Below are 18,633 nucleotides of genomic sequence, written 5' to 3'. Positions count from 1 at the left end.
GACTTCTAGACTGTGATTAGTCTATACATGTATGATGATGTTGTATCATTGGCTCACTGGAACATCAAATGACAAATTCTTAGATATGGAGCTCACAGATTGAACATTGAGATAGATAGAACCGACACACATGGTTGGATTCCATGGAAACATGTCAAGCTAACAATGATTCTGTCTGGTTGCCTATTATGTAAGTGTAATGATAATATGGATGAGATCCCCCCTGCTGTTGTTTTCCATTTGTTGAGCTGAAAACTGCCCAGATTTGGAGCAGCAGGGTGACTAAGCCATAGCAGTCCTCCCACTGTGTAATGCATGCAGCCGCCAATATCTCATTCGGATGCACCCAGGTCAATTTTGCCTTTCTCTATGAGAACAACCAAATGGAGCTTAATTATTACCTACAGTGCCAGGTTAGCTTGAAGTCATTTGCAATAATGTTACTTTTCCACTAACTAACAAACGGTGATGCTTTTGTTTCAGCCGCAATGTTGAATGGGGTCTGCAACATGTCTTTTTATGATTATAAATTGAGCCAAACATTGTGTCATTTGCATACGTCATTGTTAGAATTTCTTTATGAGTTTGGCTCCTCTATACTATAGTACTTCAGTTGAATTACATGAGTTCTAGAGACAAAGTTCAATAGAATCTGCCCTGGGTACCCAGCAGAGTGTCTGACCCACATGTCAGACCAGCTGTGCTACAGTACCAGGGATGCATTTAGCATGTGTATGCTATGTGAGCTGACGTGTACTAAACAAAAGGATAAAAGTAGTGTGTGTGCGTGTGTGTGTGTTACCAGATTTATACGATTTATTGACTAAGCCAGAGGTATCCTGTAGTGTGATTCATAATCAAGTGTGAGCATCTAGATGCATTGGATTTCCTATCCTATCCTATCCTATCCTATCACTGTTAGGACTTGAGGCCCGGAGTGGTGTATTGCATCTGACTGTATGGCCTTGAATGTGATGACATGGCTCGCTGATTGAGAATGACAGCATCAGTGGAGCGTCATCCATCTGGGTTCTTATGTGGTTGAATACATACATTTAATTTAGCATTTCAGCACAGGCAGGATTCACCTTTCAATCTCAGCGGCAGATTCGTTCAGTACAGTCAGCCAACTCTCTTCACATTGAAATCCAGTTAATGAACACTTGACAGGCCCCCTCTAGTGTGAATGACAACCAAATACAAATTGCAAATGATTGTATTTACCCAAGATACAAGCTCTTGCTGAATCCACAATGACTTATTATTCACTCACTCACTCAAAGGCAAGCGTATAATCATATTTGCCAAATAACAGCAGCTTCTACCTTTATGATGTTACAGAATTAGGATGTGGAGCACACTACATTTCATGAAAAAAAAAAAAAAAAAACATTTCCTGCTAAATGAATCAGCATCTGGTTTCAATTACCTATATACAATAACTAAACAATACATGAATATTGAATGGGCAGCTTCTACATGTATGTGATCTCACATTTGTTTTAATTTCTATTACGTTTATTTGACATGGACAATGTAGAACAAAAAAACATAAATCTCAGAAGCTGAGATTTGATGTGTTGTACAAGATGTAGGCTACAGTATATAGACAGACAAACAGATAGATAGACATACAGCTAATTTTTATCTGCAGTCCTTGGAACACCAACAGCAACATGCACCCACCAGGGATGGAATGCACCAGTCTGTTAAAATACAGTTTCAAATGTGCCTAAAACTGATAAGGCACAGATAAAAGAGAGTCATCCTCAACTGTCTTCTTTATTTTTTTTCTCCTGAGGATGATCTGCCATTTTGCATGTCACAGAAGGAGCTGTCTCTTCATGCTGAGTGGCAGCCATTAAACCCTTCACACAGAAACAATCTGGTCCTCTTCAAAATTCAATGACATTTGCAAAGCCGTCAAAGGTTGAAAGATTGAAAGGCTCTTTGGTAACAAGCAACGTCTGCAGTTGAATCCATTTGTCTACTAGTGCATTGTTATTTAGTGACTCACATAAAAGGTTATGTTTGCACATGGTTCAATTAGACATCTCATCTTAAAGTCCCATGTGGGTCGTGGAGGCCATTTATATGCAAATGGATATGACCGTTGTAATGAGTTCTAATAAAAGGCAGCTGCCTGTTCAAAACCCATTCTACAGCCGTATCACCAGGGCAGAATTTCTGTGGCTTCTTTTTCATAAGTGTTGTTATAATATCAGCAGCTCAAAAAGTAAAGCACACCAAAAGTAGACTCTGCGCTGATACATTTTTCATAGGCTTACAGAATTTAGTTGACCCCCAGGCCTGTTTGAGGTTGCATTTGGTCCAATGCGGTCCACGGCTACAAACAAGTTTGTCACCCCTGCTATAGGCTATGTTTGCAACTTGTCGTCAGAACCTTGGTGCTTTAAATGTGCCTCATTAGGCATGTAACAGTTGGAGTGGATGTTATCTAACAGAATACAGAATTGTATTGATTGCTTTGGTGTATTGATTTTTTGTACAGTTAAAAAAATACAGAGCCCAGAGGATTACAGATAGAATCATTATTCAACACTTATTTCCAATGTGGTCCTCGGATAAACTTCAGGTTACCATAGCAACTTCACATTTATTTTTAAATCTCTGTGGTACATTTGCGGTTTCTACACTATGGGGGAGTTCCACACATCTGCAACAGCAAGCTGTTTCACAAAGTTAGTACAATGAGCAGTAGATGGAAGACTACAAAGGGCTCTGGGTCAATATCTCAATAGAACTGAGCCCTGAGCAGAATAGCAGTCACTTGAAGGAAGCTACATCAATCTCTCGTCTTATTGGCATATTGAGATTGTCCTCATTCTACAGTACTGTTCTTTTGGATACAAACAATAATTGGATTACGCAATAACTACTGTCTTTCCCTTTTATCATTCAGCAACACAGAGCTCCACATTCTGGTCATGAATAAAATATCAACTGTGTGATAATGTATAAAGTGTAACCTTGAACATATACATTCATAAATAATTTCATATACATACAGTACATTTCGGAAAAATGTGGAAGTTGAAAGGGAAGTGAGAGAGAGCTCAAATGTCCAGTGTTGCTCAATTTGGAGTTTCTTGAAAACATTTAGATGTTTGTGGACATCTGATGAATTGCAGGAAACAGCATACGATGGGGATGTGTTTGATAGCCATTTATTGTTTGCCATTGTGAAAATCAATAACATTTACCATGATATTCTCGCCTTCCTCCTTATCGAAATTACATCAAATAATGTCTCCAGCATTTGGGATTTACAGGCATATAAGTAAACTACTACATACTCAATCATACTCACTGAACACTTTATTAGGAACACCTGTACACCTTCTCATGGTGGAGGTGGTGTAATGGTGTGGGGAATGTTTTCTTGGCACACTTTGGGCTTGTTAATACCAATCAATCATCGCTTGAATGCCACAGCCTATTTGAGTATTGTTGCTGACCATGTGCATCCCTTCATGGCCACAATTTACCCATCTTCTACTGGCTACTTCCAGCATGATAATGCACCATGTCACAAAGCAAGTCATCTCAGACTGGTTTCATGAACATGACAATGAGTGTTCTTCAGTGGTCTTCCCAGTCACCGGATCTGAATCTAATAGAACACCTTTGGGATGTAGAACGGGAGATTCACAGCTTGAAAGTGCACCTGAAATATCTGCAGGAATTGCGCGATGCAATCATGTCATCATGGACCAGAATCTCAAAGGAATGTTTCCAACATCTTGTGGAATCAATGCCACGAAGAACTGAGGCTGTTTTGAGAGCAAAGGGAGGCCCTACCTTGCATTAATATAGCAATCCTAATAAAGTGCTCAGTGAGTGTATACCTCAATGCAAAATATCCCCAGTGAATGTTACAGGATCTTATACTGCATTGTTTTAACAACTAATGCAATTACGTGTTATTGTTCAAATGCTAGCTCATACAGTACATGACAGCTCATTAGGCTCCATAATTAAATCTGAAATATTTCCTAGAAATATTAGGTGACTTAAACTAAGGCAGAGAGCAGAGAGCAGAGAGCGAGCTTCTTTATCAAAGGTCTGGAAGATCAATCAATAAGAAAGGGACTTCCAGATGAACAGGCTTTAATCACCATACTACAGTTCAGATCCATGTGAAGGTTCCCACCATGAAAATGACTCCCTGGTTTAATCACTAGCACTGGTGAAGAGAGTCAACTCTTTCCGAATAGAGGGCATACAAGGCCTGAGGGACTCTCTCTCTCTCTCTCTCTCACACACACACACACACACACACACACACACACACACACACACACACACACACACACACACACACACACACACACACACACACTGTGAGTTCAATCAATTACTTATTACTGAATTCTAATAAGACTCCCATTAATGTTTAAAGCTCTGTTACCCTTTCGTGTAAATATTCATAACTAATAAAAGTCATCTGACATTGTGTTAAGTTCAGAGTCATTTGCATTGACTTTATCACAGGTGAAATCACCATCATTTGTCAGTCAGGGACATGCACTGTCATTTAAAAAGGTAAAAGAAATCCTCAAGGTTCCAAATGGTCAATAAAAATGACAAAGAAGAAAAACAAATTCAGAAATGCCAATTTGTAATTCCTTTTTAGAAGTCCTTGTAGATGACCTGTTCTGCTGAGCATTTGACCCTGGAGTGATCATAAATTAGTAATAAATCTCATGTCCTAGTGAGGGCAAAGCAGAGGAGGGTTGAGGGGGACAGTTATGGTCCTGCACAGAAGGTTCAAAGAGGGTCAAGGACTTTGGTTCATCAACCAATATGATTAACCCCTGTTGCACATTCCAGCTGGGAAACTGCTGTTGGTCTCAGGGACAAATAGCCTCTCAGCTCTCTCAGTCACACATGTATTGTTCTCACCTGGACTATTCCAGACCCATACTCTGACAAAGGCAGGTGGAGCGATGCTTCAGAGGACGGGCTCATTGTAATGGATGGAAGGGAATCAAACACATATCAAACACTTTTCCACATTCCACTCCATGTATTACAATGAGCCTGTCCTCTCATTTCTCCCTCCAACTAGCCTCTCGCATTTCTAATTGGTTAAAAACGTATGATATCTTGTGGAAGTTAAACAATTCTCTGCAAAATATTTTATATATAGAAAAGATCTAGGTATTCTATTCACTGTTTTCATACTAATTAATTATTAAGCTATATCATATCAGGGTAACCATAACCAATGTGTGTCCATTAACAGGAACTTCTGTCACCTCTAACATTAAAACAGTAATTATGTTGTAATTAGAAATGCATTGATGTAGTGCTAATAATAACTTCAGACAAGTAATGTCATGTTAGGTTGCTTTTACCCTCCAGGGCAAATATACCATGTAAACCAGGCATAAAAAGATAATTTCCTGCAGGCCTACTGTCTGGTAATGACAGAACTGCAGCTCAGGCAAAGATTTCATATGTCATATGACTCAGTTGCCATTAGTCAGCTGAAGACTAGCATTGTAATCATATTATTATCTTCAAAAGATTGCAAGACTTGTTAGCATTTGGTTGCATATGCACAGGCATCATGTCTACATTTGTATTGATAACACTGGACATGGCTACAGCGGCAGAGCAAGTATCGCAACTTTTTTCCTACTGTCCTTTTGTGGTTTGTGCTCTACTGTCGCCATCTAGTGTTCAAAACGTTTTTTGTCTGATACATACCTCCTTGAAATCATGTGGCGTATCATGTGATAGTAAACAGGAATTGAAATGGATCCGCTCAACAATTAGCACCAGAAGTATACGAGCCCATAGCTAGCTTTAAACCTAAAGGTAAGTGTGACAATTTTGGCATTGTGCACGGAAGATCTTGACAGAATAGAATATTTACAGCGTTTGTGCTCGAGCCGGTTATTATAATTCATCGCTTCCTTTCTGTCACCCCATTCACATCATACTCATTACCTCACTTTCGCTCAGACTATAGTATGTCTCAGACTGTCCAGCTAACGGGCAACTAGGGATAGCAAAGTTATAAAACGTGGTTTAGGCCTTGTTTTAACCCGTGTAGTCCGTCTCCCCCTATTAGGAGTGTGCAGGAACCCGAATTGCAGATAGGCGCTCGTTCTTCCTCCGCCATGGTGGATTTTCTTGCGGAGAATAACTTGTGCGGACAAGCTATCCTGAGGATAGTATCCCGGGGAAACGCTATAATCGCCGAGCTCCTCCGCCTATCCGAGTTCATCCCTGCAGTATTCAGGCTCAAGGACAAGAGTGACCAGCAGAAATATGGAGACATCATCTGCGACTTCAGCTATTTCAAGGTGCATTTTGATTGTCTTTCTTTCTTGTCTTTCTAGTGATAGGGGATCATCATTTTTGGTGGTATTTACACAAATAAATATGAACACAGTCAATGTTTGAACCTAAAGTGATGTGATGTAGTCACTAATGGCATGAATTAAAAAAACTTTCTTGATTGTGCTGTTGTCACCCGTCTCATAGGGTCCAGAGTACTATGAGGGTAAAATGGAAGCTAAACCAGAGCTTCAGGACCTAGATGAAGAGTTCCGAGAAAACAACATTGAAATACTCTCACGCTTCTACCTGGCCTTTGAGAGTGTCCACAAATACACTGTTGATCTGATCAGGTAAAATTCATAAAAATACCAACGCAGCTGTCTTACAATATAAAGTCGAGCACCATACTTTAACATGACAAAATTACACATTCTTCACTCCAGGTACTTGGATGATCTGTATGAAGGAGTGTACATTCAGCAGACCCTGGAAACTGTGCTACTAAATGAAGATGGAAAACAGCTCCTAGTAAATCACCTCTTATCACTTCTATTGTACTGTTTGGTACCTTTTAAAAAAGAAAAACAAATAAGCACATCTGATAATCGGTGTATCAGAATAATGCCAGCAACTCTGTGATGCTCCCCAGTGATTTATTGCAGATGCACAAATGTATGTCATAAATAACTGAGTAGCATTACACAGTTGCGGACACATTGCACAGTAACTCCCTTCACTGTTTGTATCTTTACCAGTTTTTAGACTGTGTCATTGGGTCTTACAACTTCTGCAGATGAAAGAATGACTTGATGTGCTGTTTCTCATTCCAACTAGTGTGAGGCCCTGTATCTTTATGGAGTCATGTTGTTGGTCATCGACCAGAAGATCGAAGGTGAAGTCAGAGAGCGGATGCTGGTGTCCTACTACAGATACAGGTGAGACTATGATCAACACGTGCTATTCTCTTAGGGGGTGCAATGCTTCCATGTATTTCATGTTCACTGTATTCACTGTATGATTAAAACTGACATCTAATCCCATAGTTTATTTTTTACAGTGCTGCTCGCTCCACTGCAGACTCCAATCTGGATGACATCTGTAAACTCCTCCGCAGCACCGGCTACTCAAGTCAACCTGGGGCTAAACGCCCAGCCAATTACCCTGAGAGCTACTTCCAGAGAGTGCCTATCAGCACCACCTTCATCAGTATGGTGATTGGACGGCTTCGCTCAGACGATATCTATAACCAGGTAAAACTGGAGGTCTAATCCATGTAGCTTGGACTGAAGCTCCCAGGGCATGAATGGAATTTGAAATGCAGTCGTTTTATTCGAGGTGATCCATGGGACAATAGCCAATTGACATGAAGGCGTATTCAGCTGTTGGAGCTATTCATTGTCATGGTCATACAATCATCAGATTCTTATTGTATGATATTCTCTTTTTTTCCTTCTTCATGTCTCTAAACCTTTCTTATATGTCCATCAGGTTTCTGCTTACCCATTGCCTGAGCACCGTAGCACAGCATTGGCTAACCAGGCAGCCATGCTCTATGTGTGCCTGTACTTTACCCCGTCTATACTACACACTCAACAAGCCAAGATGAGGGAGATTGTGGACAAGTACTTCCCTGATAACTGGGTGAGAGAACAGTATTAACATGAAATTAAATGCTAATGAAATGTTTTCAGTGAACCTGTTAAAATGATTGTAGTTGTATAGTGTGTATCTCACCACGCCTCCAACCATTCCTGCTTGTATGAAGTATGTTTATCCACATTCTTTTACTACAGGTAATCAGTATCTACATGGGGATTACTGTGAATTTAGTGGATGCATGGGAGCCTTACAAAGCTGCAAAGATTGCACTCAACTACACTCTGGACACAGCCAACATCCGTGAGCAGGTATACTGGTCTACAAACTACCACTAACTTCAAACAAAGCATTATTGAGTTATTTTCCCATTCGAGTATTGTATGAAAATTTTAGTCCCATCACATTCCTCCCAAGTTGATGTGACCACCTTGAGGCAAACATAACTGCTATTGTATCTACACCCTATTGCCATACATTACAATAACCCTCCTCCCTCCTCCTCCCTCCATAGTCCTTCCGCTACGCAGCCAGCCTGGAGACCCTGAAGCCTCAGGTGCAGCAGCTGCTTAAGGAGGGCTTCCTGAGGGAGGAGATCGTCCTGGACAACATCCCCAAGCTGCTCAACTGTCTACGGGACTGCAATGTTGCCATCCGCTGGCTGATGCTCCACACCGCTGAGTCAGGTGAAGATTTGGGTCACAGAGTGGTTTAAAAAGCAGTTCACATGCGTTCACATTTTTTAAATTAAAATGTTATGGTTATTTTCTAGCGAAGGGTCCCTTTAATAGTGTCTTATAGTATATTGAAGGACTTTGGTATGATGCTGAACAGAAAGCCCTAAGCATAAAAATATGAGGCAATATTTGTATTATTGTGAAAAATGTTGCCTTGCAGCCTATGATCCGAACAACAAGCGACTGCGCCAGATCAAAGATCAAGTAATCAACGACTCCAAGTACAACCCTAAGATCCTCTTCCAGTTACTTCTGGATACTGCTCAGTTTGAGTTTACCCTGAAAGAAGTAAGTCTAACAATATATACTGCATGTAAAGGCAAGTCAATTTCAAATGACATGTCTTTGAATATTCTGCTATAATTACAACATCTGTGTGTCCTCCCAGATGTTCAAGCAGATGCTGGCAGAGAAGCAGATCAAATGGGAGAGTTATAGGATGGAGGGCTCAGAGAGAATGACAGAGCTGGCTGAGGTCTTCTCTGGGGTGAAGCCTCTAACCAGGGTTGAGAAGAATGGTAATATGCATAACAGAACATCAGATGCAATACAACCATGAAGGACTTAGGAGTTAATACAAACTGCAATCCCTCTTTGATTCCCACTGCATGGAAACACATTTAAATAGACTAAATCAAGAACATGTTGTTAATTTATGTTAGGATACAAAAGCGTGTTTCTCACTATGCCAGACCAACCTACTACTGTACTCTCCTATTACACTGGTGAATGTTGCTGAAGTGTCCCCTGTTGCGGATGTGTCTGTTGCGGATATGTGTTCTGTGGCGGATGTGTCTGTTGCTGAAGTGTGTGTTGCTGATGTGTTCCACAGAGAATCTGCAGGCCTGGTTCAGGGAGATCTCCAAGCAGATTGAGTCCTTGAACTATGAAGACTCCACAGCTGCAGGGAGGAAGACGGTACAGCTGATCCAGGCCCTGGTTGAGGTGAGCGCCAGAGTTGGAAGAAGTAGTTGATGTTTGAAGAAGTAGGCATGTTTTTTTTTTTTACCTCTGGATAAAACTTCTACTAAAGTCTAGATGTTTGTTCAGTTTTCGATGTAGAACGTTTTGCAGACCCTTGATGTGCTTAACAAAGGTTTTGCCTTGTATTTCGATATGTTACAGAATCTCCAGTACTAACCCTTACTGTTCGGACTCATGTCATGTCATTGTGTTACTTGTTCCAGGTGCAAGAGTTCCATCAGCTGGAGTCCAACCTTCAGGTGTGTCAGTTCCTGGCGGACACACGTAAGTTCCTGCACCAGATGATCCGTACCATCAACATCAAGGAGGAGGTTCTGATCACCATGCAAATTGTTGGTGACCTGTCCTACGCCTGGCAGATCATAGACAGGTACTAAACACCATAGAAATATTACTAATATATGTCCATTCTATGAATTATATTTCTATGTCATACACATTGCCTGACCCAGCTTGTCATGGCACCTATGGCTAGCTAAATGATAGATGTTTCTTTGACTATTTCTCACTTGTGCTTTACACAGCTTCACATCCATCATGCAGGAGAGCATCAGAATGAACCCATCAATGGTGACGAAACTACGAGCCACATTTCTAAAGGTGAAGTATTCAGCAGTCCTACCACTGATCTAAAACCTATATAGATCAGTTACTCCTACACATATCCATAGAGGACAGGATAAACAAGAGCTGAGTATCTGAAAATGCAAATGTGCAGAACATTTAATGTTTTGTATTTTTGTGTTACCAGTTGGCCTCTGCCCTGGACCTGCCCCTCCTGCGTATCAACCAGGCCAACAGCCCAGACCTGCTCAGTGTCTCCCAGTTCTACTCTGGGGAGCTGGTGGCTTATGTCAGAAAGGTACGGCAGAGGAGTTGCCATTTCTACCTCTAGAATTACTTAAGAAGAAGTGGAGTAAATGGACCATGAATGATTGTAAGGAACTGTGACATTATTGCATTTCTTCTCTTCCGAAAAGGTGTTGCAGATTATTCCTGAGAGCATGTTTACTTCCCTAGCCAAGATCATCAAGCTCCAGATTCATGACATCATGGAGGTGCCCACTCGTCTGGACAAGGACAAGCTGAAGGACTACTCCCAGCTCGGAGCTCGCTATGAGGTTAGACTGGTGTAGGGATACACTCTTAAGTGCAATGGCTGATTAGCGTCATAGCCCTATGTTGTTATAGGATAAAATCTGGAAGATACAATGTGTCACTCACAACTTCATCTTCTTACAGGTTGCCAAACTCACTCATGCAATCTCAATTTTCACTGAAGGAATTTTGATGATGAAGACCACACTTGTTGGCATCATTAAGGTAACTATCGAAGGGGGTTTGTACGGCTGTTGTGTTTATTATTATTATTTTCAGAATTTACAATGTATGCCTAAATCAATGCACATATCTCACCTCTCATGGTGTTACCTCAGGTGGATCCTAAACAGCTTCTGGAAGATGGCATACGGAAAGAGCTGGTGAGAAGAGTAGCATATGCCCTCCACAAAGGCCTTATCTTCAACCCTAAAGCCAAGGTGAGATATCTGACCTTACCGTAGCACAATGTTAACCATTTCACAATGCAATTCATTCATCTGAGCTGTTTACATATTCTCTATTAATACATTTGAAAACAGTTCACTAATTAGACAAGAGCTGTATATGAAATCCCACGATCAACTCAGATTAAACTCATGACTATGAATATTAATTTTGCATTTTCTTACACCTTTTTAGACTAGTGAGCTGATGCCTAAGCTGAAAGAAATGGCTGCCACCATGGATGGGTTTTACCGGTCATTTGAATACATCCAGGACTATGTCAGCATCTACGGTCTCAAAATCTGGCAGGAAGAGGTGTCACGCATCATCAACTACAATGTGGAGCAGGAATGCAACAGCTTCCTCCGAACAAAGGTTAGTCTCAGAAATCTTAAAGCTGCATTTGTTATAGATCAACCAATTGGTTGAACAAAGTGTAACACTGATTTGTTTGTTAATCAGATCCAGGACTGGCAAAGTGTTTACCAGTCAACCCACATCCCAATCCCCAAGTTCTCATCTGTTGATGAGTCAGCCACCTTCATTGGACGACTCTGTAGAGAGATTCTCAGGATCACAGACCCCAGGTAGGTCTCATTGGAAGTAGAAGTCAGAATTGTAGAGTGATGGAAGGTAACATTGGTGCACTGTGGTTGTAAGACATGGCATGATCATCACTATTTTGAAGGAGCTTTTTTTTTTTTTTCATTAGAATACTCACCATGGTAGTATTGTTGGACTGTGACATTGGCATGGCACTGTAACAGGCTGCAATGCATATATATTTATCTGACAAATGTTTTCAGGGTGACCTGCTACATCGATCAAATGAACACTTGGTATGACATCAGAACACACCAGGAGGTGACCAACAACAGGCTGTTCTCTGAGATCCAAGACACCCTGGGGACCTTTGGGCTGAACGGACTGGACCGACTCCTGTGTTTCATGATTGTAAAGGAGTTGCAGGTAACTTGATATCAGTTTATTAATGAGGAAACACAGTCATTCTTTAAAAGGCTTTAAAAATGTTTCCGTGTCAAAAAACATTGTAGCATACCTCTGTTCGCTTGTCTAATTGGCATGTGTTATTCTCCCATTAGAACTTCCTGACCATGCTGCAAAAGACCATCCTCCGAGACAGATCTGTGGTTGACGTCTTCAAGGCCATGCTGAGTGCTGTGAATCCAGTGAAGGGCATTGTGGGTATGTATCAAACATAGAAAATATCATTGTAATTCTATGGAATCAACAGCTCAATAATAGCTGTGTTGTGCTGTTTCAAGTCTGTTCAAGTCATGATCATTCCAATTTCTTTATTGACTTATTTCTATCTCAGGCAATGCCAGCAAAGTCTACGCCAATGCTATTGCCAAAACACAAAAGATCTGGGGGCCATACTCTGAAGCAATCATGAAGGTACTGTGTTTATTTTGAAGACTTTAGCAACTTAACCACAACATTAATTGCAGTGTGAAAGAGTATGAATTAAACTTTGTGAAACTTATTGACCCAGATATATTTGTTTATATAGGTTGGGCAGATGCAGATTCTCAGACAACAGATTGCCAACGAGCTGAACTTCTCCTGCAAGTTTGATTCCAAACACCTTGGGGCTGCACTAGAAAACCTCAACAAGTCAGTCCTCTGAGTTGGATAACTGTAATTTTTCTACACAAAGGTTTAAAGGAATCTAGCATGAATCAACCTTGCTTGCCTTGATAATGATGCATTGTTTCATTTGATAGGTCTTTGCTGGCTGACATTGAAGCCCACTACCAGGACCCCTCCCTGCCTTACCCCAAGGAGGACAACACCCTCCTGTATGAGATCACTGCCTATCTGGAGGCTGCTGGCATCCACAACCCACTCAACAAGGTATGGAGATACTGCAGAGTAGTTGCTGGATGTCATCTTTTGTTTTTCAATAACAAATGCTCTACGCTACTGTATATCATGGACACAGCATTTTGACCAGCGAGGTATCTTTTAGAGTGAAGTACTGTTCCATAACAGGGATCCATTGAAAAATGCTGCCACAATATACATTTGGCTTATTGCTGTTTATTTTTTGTAGATATACATCACAACTAAGCGTCTACCCTACTTCCCCATTGTGAACTTCCTCTTCATCATTGCTCAGTTGCCCAAACTGCAGTACAGCAAGAATCAAGGTGAGCGTCCTCTGACGTGTTCACAAAGTGATATTTATTTTCACTGCCTTATTGATTTGTTTATGGATCTTTTTAGAATTATAATGGGAATTGCATTCACGTTGTCTTCTTTTTGATTGTGTATGCATCTTTATTTGTGTCCAGGGATGACTTGCAGGAGAGCTGCAGACCCAGTAGACTGGCCACCACTGGTTCTGGGCCTACTCACCTTGCTCAAGCAGTTCCACTCCAGATACACAGAGCAATTCTTGTCTCTCATTGGTCAATTCATCCGCTCCATAATGGAGCAGTGTACCAGGTACTGTGACCTTGTTGATAATGATAAAAGCTATTTCAAGTAAATTACATAAATTAAATACATCTTTGATTATATGCATTAATGATTTGCTAACCATTGTATTTTCATATTCTGTCATTGCAGTCAGAGGATTCCAGACATGCCCTCAGATGTGGTGGGAGCGTTGATGTTCCTCGAGGATTATGTGCGGTACACCAAACTGCCCCGCAAGGTAGGATATCAACAGAACATATGAAAACATTTATATTCTCTGGAATATTCAATTGATTAACAAATAATCTGTTTTGTTTTGTTGTTTTTGTATCTTAAAAGGTTGCCGAAGCACACGTGCCCAGTTTCATCTTCGACGAGTTCAGGACAGTCCTGTGAACCTGGATGAAAGCTTGATTATTGTTGTTTGATTCGTTTGTACTTAAGCTCTTCAATACTTTGACCAATAATGTCTTAATGCACTAATACAACTGTAAATAGTTAGACATTTTTAATAACGCCATGTGTTGCCAACTCTGTGTACTGTCACTTTGAGGTATGCCATATTGCTTCATGAAACAACATGTTTTAATAAATCTAATGATTCATATTTTGTGGATTGATTTTGAGTTCTGTGTGCTGATGTACTCCTAGTTTGTCTATTCCTAATGCAACTACATTGGTGTAATACTTTGTGCGGTCACAAGATGTAAGCTTTTTTATGGGCTAGCGCAAGTGATAGACAGTCGAGGAAAAAGCGCAGTCCGTGTAATATGCAAGAATTAATATCATTAAATTAACTATTTATTACTTCTATTCTAAGGTAAGCAATTAACTATGTATTAGTTATATTTAAAAGTGCTGCCCCCTTTCTTCCCACCTCATCAACATGCATGTGCAACACTGATGATATGCTGTTTATTTTGAGGACTTTTATTTTGAAGAGCCGGCTGACAAGTACGTGTCACTAAACCGGAAGTTAATGCAACAGAAGCCTTTCCGGGTATTTTTGTTTTTTGTGTATTTCTATAATATTTACATGTCTAGTTTTTAATCCAACACATTGTTAATATCACCTGTTTTATTAAGGTAAGAAATGAAGCTAGCTTTTGATTGGCATTAGCCATTTGCCAGTTATGCTTATATGTGACAGCTTGAGTTAACTAATCCTATGAAGTCGCACGATCACTTGCACCTCTCTTGTTTCAGGCAAGTTTGATTCCAAAATGTCTTTAAGCGCAGTCAACTCCACGTTGTCCAGTCTGAAAACATGTCAGACTGACATTGGAACGGGTATGGACATTGTGACAGACGTGGCTATGGACCTGATAGAAACCCAGGGTAAGTTTAGAAGCAAACACTAAGCCAGCTAACTACAATATGGGATGGTCTGATAACTAGTTCATCTACAGTAAAACATGATCATTTCTGAAGATCCCACCGCTGTACCTCAATAGCAAGACCCCTCCATCTATCTCATCAGCAGTAATCAGGAAGTTTAGCTGTGCTGCTAACTTCATCAGTCAAAAAACTTTGAAAGAGTCATAGTTGTTGATTAAAGATTTCAAGTAATTGAAGTGTATATACAGGCGCTGAAGACAATGCTGGCCTCAAGAAACTGGAGGTGATGATGCTAGACTGTGCCAAACTGGACAGAGAGATCAACTGCTTTGTTGGGGTTGTTGAGCGCATTACTGCAGAAGTGAGTATAGGCTCTTCCCTCACATTATGTCAATTTTCATTACTCCTTAAACACTAGCTATTAAATGCTACCTAGTCCTACATGTAGACAAACGCACACATTTCAGACAAGCTGTTGCTTATTATATCAGATCATTATGTCTATTATGTGGTCCCTGCAATTCGTAACTGTTCCTCAGGAATAGTTAAGTCCTCCGTGCAGAATGTGTGGATCTGGAATGCACCCGTGGCTATAATGCCCTCTGATAGCGAAATAACTTCTAGGTCAGGCAGCAGCCAGAGGCTATGTTTGGTCTGAAAGCCATGGTGAAGGACCAGTTCACAGAGACCATGAACAGACTCTCTGACACAGACCTACAAAACCACCAGAAGGTGGTAGCCTTCAAGGAAAGCATCAGAGATTCACTCAAACAAGGTGAGACACACTAGTTCTGAGTAGACTACCATATCATGAACAAAGCAAACTAGTATACATGTAAAGATGTTACAGTGTAGGCAATGTCAATTGACAGGCTGACACATTATGCACGCCTTGTGTTTGCAGCCAATCTTGATGCAGCTAAGAACATGGAGGAGGAGCTTGATGAGGACATTGCTGTGACACAGAGTGAAGTGAACTTCACATGTCCCCTTACTCAGGTACCACGTCTCTCCTGTCAATAAGATGTTGCACTTTGGAAATTACAATTTACACTAAACCTTAGATAATATGGTTGTTGTTGTTGTTTCCTTGCTTGAGTTATAGGTAGTGTCATTGCTGGATTTTTATGACTATGTAATGTATGCTGTTGTTATCACACAGCTTGAGATGGTCAATCCAGTGAAGAACAAGAAATGCAACCACCAGTACGACCACAAGGCAATTCTGGGCTTGATCCAGGCAAGGCACAGTCAGAGGAAGAAATGCCGGTTAGTAATGTTCTGTAAGAACGGTTCACAGATGTCTTTCATTTGTTTGTTCATTTAATCGATAACACACCTTGTTACTTCAAGCCATTATGACACGAGGTGGGTCTCTCTGGGCTACTGGGGCTGTCTGTTTTCTGTCATCTCTTAAGCATATTCATGGGTTAGTTTTTAGTCACTGTGATTTCAGTTATATGGATCCTTATGGTAACTTATAAGGACCACTGACACAATTGATAAGTCTGATAATTTTCAGTCATGGGATATTGTCCTGCCTCAACCCCTGTATGTTATTAATGATGTTCTCTCCTTTACACAGTTGTCCTGTAGTGGGCTGTGGAAATACAGATGTGAAGCAGACAGACCTGGTAGTGGACCAGGCCATGAAGAGGATGATTCAGAACCACAAGAGGCAAAGTGCAAAGAATACAAGTCCTTGTTAAGTTATTTCAGTTGGTGGGTTGAGCATGTTTGTCTAATGTTCGCCTGACTGAATGTTCATGTGTTATTGTTTCATTGCCTTTGTTATTTGTTCATCACAGAAATGCACTGTTTACATACTGTTTTTGTTCTCTAAGAGTTAGTTGTGTTTGAACTATCTTGTACTGTTCAATAAAAGATTTGTCTGCATCTTGTATTTTATGGCCACTTTTTTGGCTTTATAGCATTGGTTATTTTATAACTTTGAATGGTTTGGGGAATTGAATTGTAATGATAAACCCTGCCAAACTGTTGCCAAATAAATTACTATTTGAGAGAATGGACTACTATTCCTGCTATTCCTGACAAAACTTCTCACAGCACTGTGGATCTAGTATGTTTTACTTGTGTGTGCAGCATAGCTGTGTTGTGACAAATACAATTTGTTTGCCTGTGGGACAAGCTACAATACTGTACAATTTGTAAATAGAGAGTGAAATGTTTGTATTTCCCACATTAACCTATAAATGTGTATGTTTTTGTATGACCAAGATCATTAAACTAAAAATAGTTTTAAAGTGTCATTTATTTACTCTACATTCAGTTGGGGGCATAGATGTATTAGGTTGGGGGTAGATTCATATTTGGTAGTAGTAGTTAATGTAATGTAGTAGTAAGGAGTGCCATCTAGTGTTCAGAGAATTAGAGTGGGATTACTAACTCAAAGATCAATAGGTCAATTGCATATTTTATGGCAGTGAATTCAGCTGGATAAATACCAGGTTTCCAATGTAGAGAAGAGAAGATGGATGAAATGATATTGATATTGGTGATATTGATACCAACGTAAGACACACCTGAGGTCAAACAATAACAAAAAAAATGTTTTTCAATTTGTCGTTAATCTATATTTTGCAGTTGCATCTGAAGGAGCCACAGAATGCTGATTTTAGCCAGTAGGCCACTGGAGGGCAGTCTCCTCTATGGAATACGTAATTGGATCAAGAAAGGTGATTTTGGGTTGTAATGAGAGTGGTTGCATACTTTTTGAGGGTGTTGAACCAAAAAAAAGAAAAGTGAGTTTCCTAAATAGCAACAACAAACAAATAAAAAGATAAGGGCCCTTCTCTCCGGGTTATTTGAATGCATGAAATATTTGGAAATGATAAAAGCCTGGTTTTAGTTGAAAGTGCAGTTTTATGAACAAAGACAAGAAGGAAAACATATTTTTTTATGACCACACACTGATTGTGTTAAATCTGTGAATGCACTTGAGTGATTAAATCCCTCTCCTCCTGCCTCTCCTGGCTCTTTCTAAAGGCTCTTTGTTCAAGACAGAAACAAACAAGGAGAGTGTTGAGATGAAACTAGGTGAAGCTAATCTTTTAATAATCTGACGTCAGGTTTTTTAATACGATTTCAGATGTTGCTTATTGTTTCTTTCCCAGTCTATTTGTAAAGGGTACTTCATGCTGCACTAACCTGAGCCAGAGCTTTCTGGCAGTGAAGAAATGTACCAACAAATAACGCCATGAGTCATTTATTCCAGCAATCTGGGTCACTTTGAATTAGCTTCTGCAATTTGCCAACTCAAATCAAGTTGTTGTACTCTTCTACAATTAGTTTGCATCACAGCCAATTTCAAAACAATCTAAATTGTAGCAAAACCACACACTGGACTGGCTAGAATACACAATGGAGACAAATGGTGTTACAGCTTCAGCACCTAGTAAAATAATGTCTTCAGTAGAATTATTCATTCTCCAGAGAGGTTCACTTTTTGCAGTCCAACGGCATGTTTGATCCTCAACTTATCCTTCAACACCATCCTTTCATCATTCTGGCCCCAGCATCTCTCTTTCTCCACACAGGCTGCTGGTTCATCTCTTAAAGGCAGTGAGGGACTGTTTACTGTGTCATTTCAAAAACATGCCTGTCCTCCTCCTCCTCCTCCTCCACCTCCTTCAGAACTTTCACAATCACCCTT

At 40.3% G+C, this 18,633-nt stretch overlaps 2 protein-coding genes across 3 annotated transcripts; both read left to right on the top strand.

The window, feature by feature from the left end:
• The first annotated feature begins 5,792 nt into the window (after positions 1–5,792).
• washc5 (WASH complex subunit 5) lies at positions 5,793–14,223 on the top strand. The gene is made up of 29 exons (XM_083679000.1): positions 5,793–5,847; positions 6,104–6,338; positions 6,520–6,665; positions 6,759–6,843; positions 7,150–7,250; positions 7,373–7,565; positions 7,804–7,956; positions 8,109–8,222; positions 8,426–8,597; positions 8,809–8,936; positions 9,037–9,166; positions 9,481–9,593; positions 9,836–10,002; positions 10,157–10,232; positions 10,384–10,494; positions 10,613–10,753; positions 10,875–10,955; positions 11,069–11,170; positions 11,373–11,552; positions 11,640–11,764; positions 11,984–12,146; positions 12,281–12,383; positions 12,517–12,596; positions 12,712–12,815; positions 12,926–13,055; positions 13,255–13,351; positions 13,496–13,649; positions 13,773–13,860; positions 13,962–14,223. The coding sequence occupies exons 2-29, from the start codon at positions 6,153–6,155 to the stop codon at positions 14,016–14,018; spliced, it is 3,480 nt and encodes a 1,159-aa protein (XP_083535126.1). The 5' UTR covers positions 5,793–5,847; positions 6,104–6,152; the 3' UTR covers positions 14,019–14,223.
• A 369-nt stretch (positions 14,224–14,592) lies between these two features.
• Positions 14,593–17,218, top strand: nsmce2 (NSE2 (MMS21) homolog, SMC5-SMC6 complex SUMO ligase). Of its 2 annotated transcripts, none has more exons than XM_083679024.1 (7): positions 14,593–14,708; positions 14,829–14,960; positions 15,209–15,321; positions 15,585–15,735; positions 15,865–15,959; positions 16,123–16,229; positions 16,546–17,218. In XM_083679024.1, exons 2-7 carry the CDS (start codon positions 14,846–14,848, stop codon positions 16,667–16,669), a joined length of 705 nt encoding a protein of 234 aa, XP_083535150.1. In that variant the 5' UTR covers positions 14,593–14,708; positions 14,829–14,845; the 3' UTR covers positions 16,670–17,218. The 2 variants fall into 2 exon arrangements, with proteins under 2 accessions (XP_083535150.1, XP_083535151.1); XM_083679025.1 differs by having other exon boundaries at positions 14,610–14,622.
• Positions 17,219–18,633: the final 1,415 nt, after the last annotated feature.

This window comes from Argentina silus (assembly GCF_951799395.1).
Source record: "Argentina silus genome assembly, chromosome: 10".
In the NCBI taxonomy this organism is placed as follows: Eukaryota; Metazoa; Chordata; class Actinopteri; order Argentiniformes; family Argentinidae; genus Argentina; species Argentina silus.
The sequence above is the reverse complement of the archived record's forward strand: the minus strand, read 5'-3'. Positions and strand labels throughout refer to the sequence as shown.

What these genes read in the sequence shown, in the direction of transcription:
- washc5 (XM_083679000.1), top strand. Translation starts at nt 6,153, where the DNA reads ATGGTGGATTTTCTTGCGGAGAATAACTTGTGCGGACAAGCTATCCTG. An exon ending in TGATCCAGGCCCTGGTTGAG is followed by an intron (nt 9,594 to 9,835) that starts GTGAGCGCCAGA and finishes TACTTGTTCCAG; the next exon opens with GTGCAAGAGTTCCATCAGCT. An exon ending in TGATTGTAAAGGAGTTGCAG is followed by an intron (nt 12,147 to 12,280) that starts GTAACTTGATAT and finishes TTCTCCCATTAG; the next exon opens with AACTTCCTGACCATGCTGCA.
- nsmce2 (XM_083679024.1), top strand. Translation starts at nt 14,846, where the DNA reads ATGTCTTTAAGCGCAGTCAACTCCACGTTGTCCAGTCTGAAAACATGT. An exon ending in CAGAGATTCACTCAAACAAG is followed by an intron (nt 15,736 to 15,864) that starts GTGAGACACACT and finishes TTGTGTTTGCAG; the next exon opens with CCAATCTTGATGCAGCTAAG. An exon ending in AGTCAGAGGAAGAAATGCCG is followed by an intron (nt 16,230 to 16,545) that starts GTTAGTAATGTT and finishes TCCTTTACACAG; the next exon opens with TTGTCCTGTAGTGGGCTGTG.